Source organism: Falco cherrug, chromosome 1, assembly GCF_023634085.1.
Source record: "Falco cherrug isolate bFalChe1 chromosome 1, bFalChe1.pri, whole genome shotgun sequence".
NCBI lineage: Eukaryota > Metazoa > Chordata > Aves > Falconiformes > Falconidae > Falco > Falco cherrug.
Genome location: NC_073697.1, coordinates 120,755,904 through 120,769,845, shown reverse-complemented (window position 1 = coordinate 120,769,845; position 13,942 = coordinate 120,755,904). Strand labels below are relative to the sequence as shown.

The window sequence follows — 13,942 nt, the reverse complement described above, 5'->3', positions numbered from 1 at the left end:
ACTTAGTCACCCCAGACTGCTTATAAAAATCAGAGACAGTGTGTAAAAGCACAGCCTATACAAGCAGATCCCAGCGAGCAGTTTCAGGTTATATTTACCTCTCCAAGCCCCTGGGCAGGGTGTAAAGGTCCCCTCCCCTTACTGATGTTCTTGGACAGTCAGACAATTTTTGCAGAGAGCGGGTGAGCATCGCGGGTCCCCCACTCTGGGGGCTGGGTGACACGTTCACTTGCTCCAAGTTGGACAGTTGGGAAGGCAGTAGGATGAAAATAAAGATTGAGTTCAAACCCAAGTGCCCCCCTGCCCTTCCATGAAAGCCTCCAGCAATCCAGGATGTCTCATGGAAGTTCCCAGGCCAAGGAAACAGATGGCAGACACCAGAAATCATGTACGTTAAAGAGTGCAGAACATTGCAGGGCTGGAACGGGAAGAGCTCCGTGAACACATACCATCAAAAAAGATAATCGTGTCACTAATCTTTTACCAGCCTGCCTAAGTTTCCTGGCTGACAAACGCAGTGAGAATTGTTTCAAAGACACTGTCATAACAGCGATCCCATCCGCAGTGCCTGACTCACTGCTGAATTCCCACTCCTGCATTAACACTAACAATGCTTTTTATTTAAGCCCTTCGTTTAGAGGGCTTACTGTGTTAAACCGCACTGTGGCTAAGGAGAAAAAAAAAAAAAAAAAAGACGACCTACTATTTTCCCCCACTTTTTTCATGTGCCACTCTTGTGAATGTATTGCTGTCTGTCTCAGAAATCACATTCCAGGATCTGGAAGCCCTGAAACTTTAGAAGAAAGCAAAGGCACGATGAGCGTGAGGACATTACCTCTGTCTGGAAACCCTCCACCAGGATGGCCACCAGCAGGTTGAAGAGAACGTAATTCCCAAACGTCATGAGAGCGATGAAGTACAGAGCAGCCCAGGAGGAGGTCGATGCCATGCCATTGTAAAGGACCTTATTCCAGTCTTCCTGGGTTAAAATCTGCAGAGAAAAGATATCAGGAAAATGGAGATACTGGAGGATAGTGTGCTGTTTTCCCTGAGCCTGGCTGGGTATCTGTGCTCCAGACGGGCCAGACAAGCACCCCACTTTTGCAGTATCCACCGTAGCCATAACCACAGGAATATAAATCTGGCCCAAGCCATCTTCTGAGCCAGAGAAGAGACAGGACCAAAGTGACAGTGACCCTCACGCGACCTATAAGGGCCCTGCCCAAACTGCCCTGACCCCCATCTGCACAAAGGGACACGTTCAGCTGCCAGTGTCAGCCAGACCTTGCCTCAGCCAGAACGGCTGAAAGTCCTCCTTAAATCCCACAGCTACAGAGCTCAGAGCTGCTAGAAGAAACAACTGCACACATCAATTATGGGCTTAAACCAAATTCTGTTCTTTGCCAAAATACCACTGCGAATGGTCCTGATGTCGTCCTCCTCTCCATCTCCACCCTCTGCATTTACTGTCACCCACCCAGCCCATACCCTGCAAACACAAGAGCCCCCTGCCTCGGCAGCCCCTCCTCATTAGCTTTCTGATTTATTCTGGAAAACAGTCTGAAACCCCCTGTGTTCCTGCACTTGTGGGTTTGGGTCCTCTCCCTTCCATGGCAAGGAGCTTTGCTACGCTTGGTCAGAAAACAACACTGAAACAATCCCAGCATGCACATGAGTTGTGGCATTTTCCATTTGGTACCTGGAAAACAGTGACGATGGCCCAGAGCAAGGAGTCGAAGTTCTTCCTGTCGGGCAGCGTGTCTCCATCGCGCTCTGAAGCAAACTTACAGCCAAAGAGGTGCATCCCCAGGATGCTGCACGGGAGGGAAAGCAGGGGCTCACAGGAGGACCACAGTACCAACCAGCAATCATACAGCAGGGCTGACTGCCTCCTCATTTCACCTGGGCAGGCTTTTTTTAATTTATTTTTTTAAATCTTTAATTTTTTTAATTTTAAATTTTTTATTTTTAAAAAGAGGAATCATTTGTTCACTGAAAACACACCTTGAGATCGTGCAGGCCAGTTGTGAATTTGGGTCAAACCTGTCAAAGAGTTTCAACCAAAAAGTATGCCCGCTCCTTCTTTTTCTTCTGCTTTGGTTTTTTAAGTCAAAGCATTGTCTTTCAACATTTTCTAAACAAAATGTTTTGACTTTCTGTTTTGCAATGACACATTTTCAGCAAAATATGCTGAAATCAAATTAGGAAGACAAAAAGGGTTTCTGTGACATGCCTGAATGAGACATATCAGGGGACCTGAAACAGCTTTTTCAATTTTGGCAAGGAAACAGAATACCTTTCATTTCAGATTGATACTAAAAGAATAATCTGTTTACCCCTGCTCTCTGCCAGTAACCTGAATAATTGAATTATTTGCAGCTCTATTGAGCACCGCAGCTACAAATGGTGGTCTTGGAGTGAAACATCTCACTGGGAGAAGGGACATTATTCCATGGAGGAAACTAGCTTTCTTCAGCTTTCCCAGTGCCTGCATTGCTGGAACACCAGAGTCAGCTGTTACAAGGAGACACCTCAAAAATTAGAATGAAATCCAACAATCTGGGGCTACATGAAGCCAATTTCTAACATTTCCACTTCTTGAAAGAAAAGGCCATGCAAGAGCACGAGCACCACCACAGATTACTTTATTTTAGGAACATCACCCTCTCCTTGGCAACATTTTTAGCACCAGGCTTTCTGCTAGTCAGTAATGGGACCGCTGTCTTGGGGTGATGTCAAGGAATCATCCAGCTGAAAGATTTTCCTTGCAAATCATCTTGCAAAGACAGATGTTTCATTTGGCCAGAGCTAAGAGAATTTAGTCAGGGCAGCAAGCCACCGCCAGCACTGGCCAGTGATGCCATTCCTGGGACCATGTCCTGGTAAGAGTCATACCCCACCATGGGATCCCACCTAAAAACCCAGAGCAATGTCTGGATGGGGAATCTGAAGCACTCACCTAAAGATGAAGATGAAGAGCATCAGCAACATGCAGAAGGTGGCCACGTTGTCCATGGTCTTCATGAGGACTACGAGCTGGCGCTGGAGGGCTGGCATGAAGCGGACCAGCTTCAAAACTCGCATGAGCCGAAAGGTTCGCAAGACCGAGAGCCCCCCACCTTGCTGGCCCACTATCTCCCACACGCTGAGGAAGAAAAAAAGGTCATTGCAGGATGAGACAACCAAGTCTAACACAAAAGCACAGAGAGGATACAAAGAGAGGCTGAAATTCAGAGAGAAGAGGGATGGAAAGCGGGCAGAGACACACCGCCAATGCCCCCAGCGAGCTGGACTCCATCCAGGCTTGCAAAGAGCAGAGCCAGAGCCCCTAGACTAGACACCAGAGTGTCAAAAACATGCCTGCAAATCAGTGCCTGCAGCTGCAGGGGCAATTATAGCCTTTGCACATGCCAAAAAAACCCAGAGCTACTTAATCAGGCACTGGTCGTACCATTTGGATCCTAGACTTTCCCAGGACATTGGGACTGATCGCTTTCTGCTTGGGCCTCTCTCTGAAATGATTGTAAAATAACCCCCAGATATGTATTAGCAATCATGCCTAAGTGCATTAATTTACAGCAGAGAAGTATAAAGTGTCACAGGAAGGTATTTATGCCCAATCTCCATTACTTTCTGTTTAATTAAACAGCCCAATGAGGAGAAACACACATAAAGAAAGCTCTAGGTTTGTACCTAATCACCACGATGATCCCATCAAAGATGTTGTATGGATTCTTAATGTAGCCAAAAGGACCATAAACGAGGACTTTCAACAGCATCTCCAGGGCAAAGAGGCTTGTGAAGACTATGTTGCTGATCTCCAGGGCGTTGGTAAGCTCCTCCGGCTGGGGAAAGAGGAGGAAAGGGAGGCAGTAAGCAGCACAGCTCCGTATCCGAGATCACACCTGGAAATACAAGCCCCAGTACTGCAAGCATAGGAATTCCAATGCTGATGGTGTAGCAAGAAAATGGCAATAGCTCATTCAAAGCCCAGGAGAGAGAAGAAAAATACTATCAGAGTATTTAAGGTTTATACACCCGTTGTAAATTGAGCAGGTAAATCCAGACATGGACTTCACGTTAATCGCAGCTTTAGTACCACCTCAGGAGGTTTATGGAGAAGTGGCATGTACTGAGCCTTAACGCTTTCACATCCTCCAAACCAATTTGCCTTGAGCAGAAAGGAAAGCTGGACCGTTTTGTCACATAAATATTCTTTTAGGGCCTGTCTTTTTATTTAGCATCTCATCAAAAGGTTTAAGCTAAGGTTTTTCAAAAGCAGAGACTTGAGGTGATATAAGTGGAATGGCTCAAAAACCTCATTATCAGGAGGCCCCAAATACTGCTAATGGGGAAGGGACCAATCCTGGCACTCCAGACCGGCAATCTAAAAATAGAGGTATGAAAAAACCGTAACAAACAGACTTCCACTAATCTTAGACATAAATTAATACCTTTCATGTTTTTTTAGCATATTTCACAGAGGGTTCCCAACAATGCCTGCAGACACCCAGTGCTGTGCTTTCCCCGACGGGTGGGCGGGCATTATTGGAAAACATATGGCAGAAGACAAAAACCGGTGGTGTAGTCTGTTTAGGATCAGTCAGTGGCAAAGGCAGGAGCAGAATCTGCAGTACCAGATCCCCTCTCCCCATTTAACCCCAACACAGAGCCACAACTGCGTGTTTCTACTTAAAGGCTTTGTTAAAATCAGAAGCTGATGTCCTGCTGGCAGACGGCCACGGGGTCGTGTCGGCAACGCTGAGGTGCCCCGCAGGGCAGTGGGCTGGCACAGTTGGTAAAACACCTTACACACAGCGGGTGCTGGTCTCCTCTTAGGGGTAGTTTGGCGCTTAACTCGCTCAGATACTTGTCTAAATCCCCTTAGCTTCAGATGCCTCAACACCGCGGTGGGTCATGGCCAGATGTACAAGCCCACAGCAGCTATGCCATGAGCAGAAGCCAACGCACAACGTGTGCTCTTGACTGCTCCCACAGCTGACATGAAACACCTTCATGGCTGGCCAAAAACTTCCTACAACCGACCAGGAGCTGCAACGCCATGGCACACACTGCTTCACAAGCTGTAGGGTTTGACATGAGATGACCCAGCCCCAACGCAACACCATGGGAGCCAGGACAGGGGGTGGCTCAGGGTCAACACTTGCTCAACTGTGTTTCAAAGTCCCAAGAAACTACAGTGACCAAAAGCTCACAGATAAACTTGGCAAAAAAAACAGATAAATCCATGTGGGTGTTCACAGAATCATCCAACTCTTTCTCAGGGTTGAAGGCTCCAGGCACAGCTGGGCAAGCCCTTGGAGAACAGGTTCCTCCAACCCAGTGCAAGGGTAGATGGTGACCTAAATTGGCCTGATGCTGTCTCAGCATGGTTGTATAATCCCTGGGGACTTACACTGATGCTGGTGGGAGCTTGTGATGACACAGCAATGGTCATTGGATAGCAAAGGGGGACACAGCAGCATTAAAAAGTAATAAAAAAATTAAATAAGGGGGTGTTGAACGCTTCCTATACATCAAACATCCTCACCCAGGAATGGATGCTTCGGCTAGAGTTTGCCAAACACACTGGACCTACAGCCTAAATCGCCTCCTCACTGATCTGGAGCTGAAATACAAATGCTCCAGCTCCTGATATTAAATGCAGCCCTGGTTTAAAATCATATACCTATGGGAACACTCAGACACAAAGTAATAAATAGGCCAAGAACTTATATGTCAAGCTGCACCTCAGGACAATTTCAAATAGCTGAAAGTCTACATTAGTCACAAAAAAAATGCCAACTCATTCACGAGCGCCCCAGCACCGAAGCAGGCTGTGCCGTTATCATTACCGCAGCGATACTGCTGGAAAGGAAACATGTTCCTGGAAGCTTTCCTTCTCATCCATCAGCACCACTAACCCGGGCCCCGAAGGCTGACTTCCACCCTCTGCTCCCCCTCTGCAGCCGCGCTGCCACATCCAACCGTCCCTGCAGGCGCGACCTGGTTAAGTCCCTCGGTGAGTGAGCAGCGCCCAGCAGCAACCACAGCGGCCGCATCCCTTCCCCGCGGGGGCTGACACGGAAAACCCAATCAGCCCTGGCAGGGATGTTGTGTTAATAGCATGGATTAATGAAACTTTGCACCTTGTGAGCACCTTCTGGCTGTAGATGTTGTTGGGATTGTAAATCTGGCTGGGAGGACACAGCTTCATGATGTGGGGAGCAGAGCTTAGACTGCAACTCTCCCAGGACCCCCAGCACCCACTGGGTGGGCCATGAGACCCCAGCCCACGGAGCACCCCTCCCAGCTCACCTGGCTCACAAGAGCCCCAAATATCCCTGGCAATGGCCCAGAAAGGCCCGTGCAGCGTGGTGATGCTCAGCACCCGCAGCAGCGCTGGATCCATCCATCTCCCATTGCTTCCCTCCAAAAAAGCCACCTGGCCCTGGGCTGCTCCTCCTCCCTACACTCTTCCACTTCCTTCACAGGGAACAGTTTTAATATCTGAGACTTTGGGCGTCTATAATACAAAATGAAGAGCGGGACCTCCTGAACCAGAGGTGAGAAGTAATATCAAAAAAATCCCAGATTAATGGCCAAAATAGGTCAAAAGAGGAAGGGAAAGCTTCCCTTTCACTCTGCTGGGAGAAGAGGAGGGTCTCCAGGGCAGCCTGGGGCTCTGCCAGGGGAGGGGGAGAGAAGCATCTGCTGGAAGCACAGGACAACCAGACCCAGCTGAAATCAAGGAGTTATTTTGCTTCAGGAAACAACACATCCCTAAACAGATGAGAAGGGGCAATGCAAAGTACTCGGAGGATTTTTGAAGGACTCTCTCCCCAAGCCCCTCACTTCCACTCAGGGGGTCCCCAGGGGGGCTCAGGAGTGCCCTGAAAGGCATACGTTGCTGCAGCCAGCCCATAGGGCACCTGCCCAGACCCCTGCCACAAGCACCACCGGGAATTATTTGTAAATATTTATAAAACAGACATTGGCTAAGATCATGACCCTGCCCAAGGGGAACATAGCCAGGCAGCAGGGAGTCAAACACTTCTGAGAATGCCAGGATTTCCATGCAGCCAGAGATGCGCACGGATAACGGGACTGTTTATGAAATGCTTCTGCTCTACAGAAATCGTAACTATGTCTGAGACATCTCTCTTAGACATCATTACAACACAGCAGAAAAGGGGCTTTTCTCTCCTGTGGGAACTGAAATTGTCATCCCATCCCAAACAGGAATACAGAGGTTCAGAACAGGCAAACTGAAACACTTTGTACCCAAAATTTTGAAAGCTTTCCCCTCCATTTCAGTCCCTATTCCCTTAACCATTTACTCTGTACTGTAAATCAAGTGAAATTAAAACACATAAATAAAAGTCAGCTTGAAGAAGAACACGGAACTTTTTGTTCCCCAACTGTTCAAATGAACATTTCAGATCTCTCAGACAATGTGTTTCAATAAATTATTTTTGTAAAACTAGTTCACTGAAACCACTCCCCTCCCATAAGCAGCTTCAAGTTTGATAAACTGCTATTTTCTGACAACAGCCATCTAATCAAAACGATATTGATCAGCTCTAGACTTAATGTACCTCGAAGAGTCACCAACTCATGACATACAACCAGCTCCACAGGTCCTCACCAGGCGCGGAGGAAAAGACCCAGTAAAATCAAGCAGCTTTACCCTCCAAGGGCCACAACACGGTAGGCAGGGGAGGTAGCATCCTGCAACTAAATGATATATCTGGAAAACAAACCCCTCCAGGAAAGGGCATTTTGCAGGGAAGTAGAGCCTGAAGTGCACATCCTGGGGGTTCTTTACAGCAGAAAGCCTCCTGCCCACCACCCCAATTACAGCACACCTGCCACAGCATCAGCTTCTCCATTAAAAGTGGAGTCTGCTAATTCTCTCATCAGTAGCAGCAGTGACTAATTAAAAGGAAAGCATCCTATGATTAAATGAGCAACACCCAGAAAGAGTGAGATACAAGCATGATTTAGCTGTGGCACGAAACACCGGCTCTTTTGATGAGTCTCTGGCAAATACTGAATTTTGTTTCCAGGACACCTCGCCTTGCTGGACACACAGAAATGGTGTCCTGGATAAATCATTCCTTGTTAGCTCTCTGTTTGTGTAGTGTCGATTTGTTGATGTACCAAACAGCACATTGACGAGCTCTGGCAGCACATAAAATAGGAGCAGACAGCACAGCATCTCTCATAAACACCACACAGCAAACGAAGGCGGCGGGGAGGAGGCGAGCCACGGGCGCCTGCCCAGCTGTAACCCTGCCTGGCAGGGTGCAGAGCCTGGCGGCGGGCAGGGGATGCTCCCTGCACCCTGCCTGGCACTCAGCAGGAGGAGGCAAGAGAAGATGTCCCCAGGTACTAAAAGTCACCTGGAGGGGTGTCTCAGAGCTGGACCAGCACCTTGCCCTTTTTCAGCATTCAGGAATAGGCTGTAATGCATTTCTTATTTTTTCATTTATTTATATTTTTTTAAACTGAATAGAAGCTCGCAAGCCGGGTTTCCGATGACAGAAAGGTACGTGCTCCATTTCCATCTGGGCACGAGACAGTGGCACACACACCTCCTTCCTGTGCACGGGGCTCCAAGGGGTCTGCTGAGCCAGCAAGGCTAAAGGCAACGTGGGGAAAAAGGTGAGGACAGGGCCTGGGGTCATTAAAAGCACAAGCCCCGGGGGGGCTGCGTTCTCCGATTCCTGAAAGACAAGCCCTGCTGTGTGATGAAGTGCAACCAAGTGCCCTGGCAGATGGTGCACGGAGCTTACAAGGCTTCTACTCCCGTCTTCCTCCAGCCGTGACCCATATAAGGCACAGGCATGGCACAGGTCTTCATCATCGTCAGACCTGCACCCGGCACGGATCCGTCCATCCCCGTTTCCCCTCTGCCCAGGCTGCGGCCAAGCCTGGTCTTGCCCAGCCCCTGCCCCTGGGGATGTCAGCTCAAAAGAGCAGAAGCATCCCAGGGTCTTTCCTCTCTATCTTGCTAATAATACAATAAAATAGGAAAAATACTCTGTCTTGCCACAGCACAGATGGGGTGACTGGCCAGGAAGCAGATCCCTCCTGATCCCGAGGGCTCTGCTTCTGCGAGCGGATCCAGAAAACCATGAAAACTTCTAACCCATTCAAACGGCTGCAGAATAAAACCCTTCTGAAATCATTACCATGGCAACTAAGGAAAAATAACACAGAAAGAAAATACCGACCTCAGCTATTTCACAGGAAACACCAACAACATTTTACTGACTCATCACTTGCAGATTTTTAATATATATACATAAGAAAAAAATCAACTGGGTCACACAAAGACGTGATGTTCAACCTGACACCACTCCATTACGATCCTTTCCACCCTCCGCCTGGGAGCAGACACGCACTGGGTTTGCCTCAAAACAGGAGCCAGACCACAAGTCCTGGGGCAAAACGCAAGAAATCCTGATGAACAGAAGCAGTTATTAATTAACAAAACGAGGTGCCCTTTTTGTGCCCTCTCCCACACCCAATTCCCCATCATTTATAGCTCATGGCTGTGTCCTCAGTCAACCGATGACCCTTTTCTGTGCCCTGCTCTCATCGCACCCACGTTATTCCCCCTCCATCGATGCACCTGCTAAGCCATGGCCATCCGAAAAAACACTTTGGTTCCCTTTGGGAAATACAGCTCCTCTTAACTCCAGAGCCACTTGCTAGTTTATAAATAGAAACTCAATCCACGCATATTTTCAGTGATGACATCAATTGTCTTTGGGGCTCCATAAAAGGCATCAGGCTTTAGCTATTGTCCTGAGTCCAGCAGCGGGAACCTGAGCCGCGCTTAAATCAGAGCCCGATAGACCAAGAGGCTTTCTCTGATCATCCTTTGCCAAACTGGTTAAAGAAAACAATTCCGAAGGGAGCAGATTTGGTTTTGCTCTGCTCCTCCTGGGGCTGCAGACACAGAGAAGGCAGCGTGCTTGGTGGGCTGGAGGAGGACTGCTGGGAAGTTCGGATTTATAGGCATTTATTAAAAGGAAAATACTTTGACAGACAGGAGAACAAGTCCAGTTTCATCCCATCACCACATGGGAAAGGAGGATTTTGTTATGGGCTGAATATTTCATGCCACGGCAAGTAACGCTCTTAAGAAAGGGAAGAAAGCAGCTTTCATTTTGCAGGAATCAGAGCTGTCTGCACTGGAGGGACTCCTTGTCCACCACTGCTGCTAATCTCCTCACCCCCACCCGTTCTTCCCCGTGCCAGGTAACAATGTCCCTTCTCATCCCACACCTGCAGAAGGAAGGAGCTGAGGCCCATGGACACAGCACCTTCTGGTGCAAAACCTTCCTCTCCACCACATCCTTGTTGACCATCCATGGCCAACAACAGAATTCCCTGGCCCCGACTGCCCATACAGGGCTGTGTCCCCATGCACCTCCGCCTCCCAAACACCCTGAACCTGGGGCACAAATGAGGGGATGAGCCCCGAGCACGATGGAGAACCTCATCAATCAGCCGTGAAGGGACCTGCCATGAACTATCCCTGCCCAGGACCACAAACAGGACATACAGACCATGCTCTCCTACCCCAAGCCCTGGGAGTGGGATCTTTCAATTGCTCTCAGGAGGCAACAGCAGATATACTTGCCTGAACTCCTTATCTATTTTAGCTTGAGATTTCTGGATGAATATTATCCCAGAAAATGCAAGAAAAACATGCACTGGCTCATCCCTCTGCCCAGGTTTCCAAGGAGCTTAAGCTGAACAAAAGCTGCATTTCCACTTGGTCACACCTTGTAAGTACTTGAGATTTAAAGCCCTCTATTTCTAGTTAATCTAAACCAATTTTGAAATTTATCTCCCCATTAGTACTTGAGAAGGTACCAGGGGGAGGGAGGAAATAAAAAAAAAAAAAGGAGAAAGAAAAAGGCTAACTCAGTACGGCTCCTGCACAGTTCTGCTGAACCTGGGTTTCTGATGCTGGTAACACTATCTCTAATGCTGACAGACATCCATGGGGGAAAAGCTGGTCGTTTCCTAACATCAGCAAAAAAACAATTATAACAAACAGCTTAAATCCAGCAGAGATGAGGGAAAAAGTGCACAGCTCTTGTCCCTGTTCCTGCTGGGGGCTGAGCGCGGTGGGAAGGGGCTCCGCGAGGACACGGATAGCAGCAGGGCAGAATTGTGGGCACCAACAGCATTGGGACCAACCCCAACCAGGAGAATCAGGGAAAAAATGGACTGATCCCTGGGAAATCACCAATAATCAGCAATCAGGAGTGTTTAAAGACAATAGGATTTGCCAGTGCAAGCTGAGGATGCTCCAGAAGCTCTAGCTGAGTTTGTTGGCTCTTACCCAAGGGGAACAACCACAATAATCAAAGAAGGAGCAGAGAGAAATGCCCAGCTATCTGCAGAGAGCAGCGATTTTTCATCTGCACAGGGATGAAGAGAGTTTCAAAAGCACACATCATTTTCCCATTTCACTGAGCCGGAGTCTCTTCTCAACACTGCCTGAGCAGAGATAACACGAGGGTAGGGATGGCAGCTGAAACAACAGCTGTAACGATAGGATCTAAGGCAGCCCAAGTATTTCCAGCCTCTGAACTAAATTAACAGGAAAGGATTGACACTTACAGCTCCCCATCCAGGGAGCTGAAGAAAACTTTTAGTACATGTCAAAGAATCCACACAGACTCATCTCTAAAGTAGAGAACTGAATTATCTGATAAAAACCCCATACACTTTGCAGCTGCATGAAATATCATTTAATTTTCAAATCGTTCAGTCTCCGGAACCAGGATAAAGTCTGCTTTATAGGCACAGCCCATTTTTTTAATGACTGTGAGGTCCATGGTACCCCTGTATTGTGCATGGCAGCCTGGAAGAGCTACGTGAGCAAGTCAATTAAAACATGTGAGTTCCTACAAGACCTCAAAAACCCTTCAAATCACTGAGGAGTGGAAGAACCCCGGAGGTCCATAAAAAGAATTACCCCCAACAGCAAACAGAGAGCTGGTTTTGAAGTCAGTGATCCTAGCGATTAACAGCTCTGATGACTTCCATTAGCGTTGACTTGACTCCTCCAGTCTCCAACAACAAATCATTAATAAGAGTAATTTCTGCTTAAGCAGGAGCTAATTGAATACGGCACAGGTAAATCTATAAGGCACCTCATTTTCCTACCATGGGAGCGTCCTGTGCAGCTGTAGTACTGAGAAATGAAGTTGATGCTAGCAACAAGCCCCGTGTTGGGCAGAGCCAGCAGACGCCGAGGGAGGGAAAGCCTTGCCACGCTGCCAAAGGTTTGATCGCTTGGCTAAGAGTAGCTGGCACAGGGCTGGAGAGATGTGTAATGGAGTTAAATAGAGACATGGGATATGCACTGAAGTGGAAGTGGAGATACCTCTAGGAAGAGAAGATGGTGTGTGAATGCGGGACCTTGTGAGCTCCCAGGAAAGCTCCCGGGGCAATGGGAGGTTGGTCAGGGAAAGGCTATTGCATTGACTTAAGGGATGCACACACATGTGTAAGTGGCTTCCCGAATCGAAGCCTAATCAGAAACATACAGGGAAGCACCACATTAGAAATTTCACCACAGAGAAAAGTTGGGCTATGCTTTTAAAGGCCACAGTTGGAGTAAAGCAGCCAAGAAATAGCGTTAAGGGGGTACGATACCGGTTTGCATCAGTGTGGGATGCAGAGAGCCCCTGGTGCAGCACCAGCTGCTGCCTGGATGTAGGATGGATCTTTGAGTCCCTGCACTTGCAGGAAACAATTCAGATGAGCTGCAAGTGACACCAAAAATATTTTACAGAAATAGGATTCCCTTCCTTCCTGACCTGGAGGCTTGACAACAAATCCACATGCATGAAAGAAGCCAAAATTCAGATGTCCTGGATCGACCTGACATGGAGCTGTAGAGATTGGAGGGGACACAGTGTTGCCCCTGACTGTCCTAAGCTGCCAGACAAGGGCAAGCTGGGCAGCACACACCCTGCGAGCTGCAGCTCATCCCTGGATCCTACACAGCCGCCTCAGGAGGTGAATGAGCACTTGCCAAGATCTCGTTTTGGCACGTAGGGATGTCAAAGAAGCAGCCTCCATATGCCTGACAAATCCACAGCTGCCCTCCACCACTCCTGCGGCCAGCAGCAACATGTTCAACTTGGCTTAAACTGATGGAGATTAGGATGCTCTTGACTACTGAGTCCTGGGAGCAAAGCGCTTTTGATCACGCAGATGCCCTTATTGCTTGAGGCAGTGCTCACAAATGGATTCAGACCTGCTGCCCTCCAGCCTGCCCAGGACTTTAGACACTAGCACAGACTTCCCAAGACCTGGGGCACCAGCCTGCCAAATCCCACTGCCCAGCTCCATTACACCACTTCTCCATGGAGCAATGAAAATTTCCTCCCACATGGAGAAATCAATCAGTGGGCATCACGACAGCTAATAATTTTCAGTTACCTTCTTCCCTGCACATTGAATTCAGGCAGTACATAAATACTGTTTGGGTGACTATCATTAATGCTTGAACCTGGAGCCTAATGGTTCCTCCATGCTGGCAGGTTTTCTAACCCTTCACCTCTCCTCTCGATCATCCTGGATACCTGAAAATTTCACGTCCTCTGACACTGATTAAGATGACTCCCACGTTCTCCAGCCTCAACTGTTTACATAAATAGACATTTTAATGCATTTTGCCAGCAAGCTTTCCTTTGACACTTTGGCACAGATGGTTGATATTTCCATGCCGCAGCAGCTATTAGATCTTAATGTTACCAGTGACAACTTTACATCATCTGTGCCGCGTACACTCCAGGCTCCTGCAGTGAGATGCACTAGGAAATCAGCTTGAGATACTACCACAGGCTTTGGCTGCTCCTTCCATCTGCAGATGGAGGTTGCACACCTTGGTTCAGGGCAC

General features: G+C 48.2%; 1 protein-coding gene across 17 annotated transcripts in view; it reads right to left on the bottom strand.

Annotated features, from left to right (window-relative positions):
• Positions 1-13,942, bottom strand: part of CACNA1G (calcium voltage-gated channel subunit alpha1 G) — a 153,497-nt gene that overhangs the window by 67,793 nt on the left and 71,762 nt on the right. For all 17 annotated transcript variants that reach the window (XR_008734897.1, XR_008734901.1, XR_008734902.1 and 14 more), the window contains exons 11-14: positions 3,694-3,845; positions 2,960-3,145; positions 1,700-1,814; positions 836-991 (exon numbers count right to left, since the gene is read on the bottom strand). Coding sequence is in view for 13 of the 17 variants with exons in the window: in XM_055725553.1 (XP_055581528.1) it covers positions 836-991; positions 1,700-1,814; positions 2,960-3,145; positions 3,694-3,845 (609 nt within the window). In the remaining 4 variants the exon portion in view is untranslated. The remainder of the gene's footprint in view (positions 1-835; positions 992-1,699; positions 1,815-2,959; positions 3,146-3,693; positions 3,846-13,942) is intronic.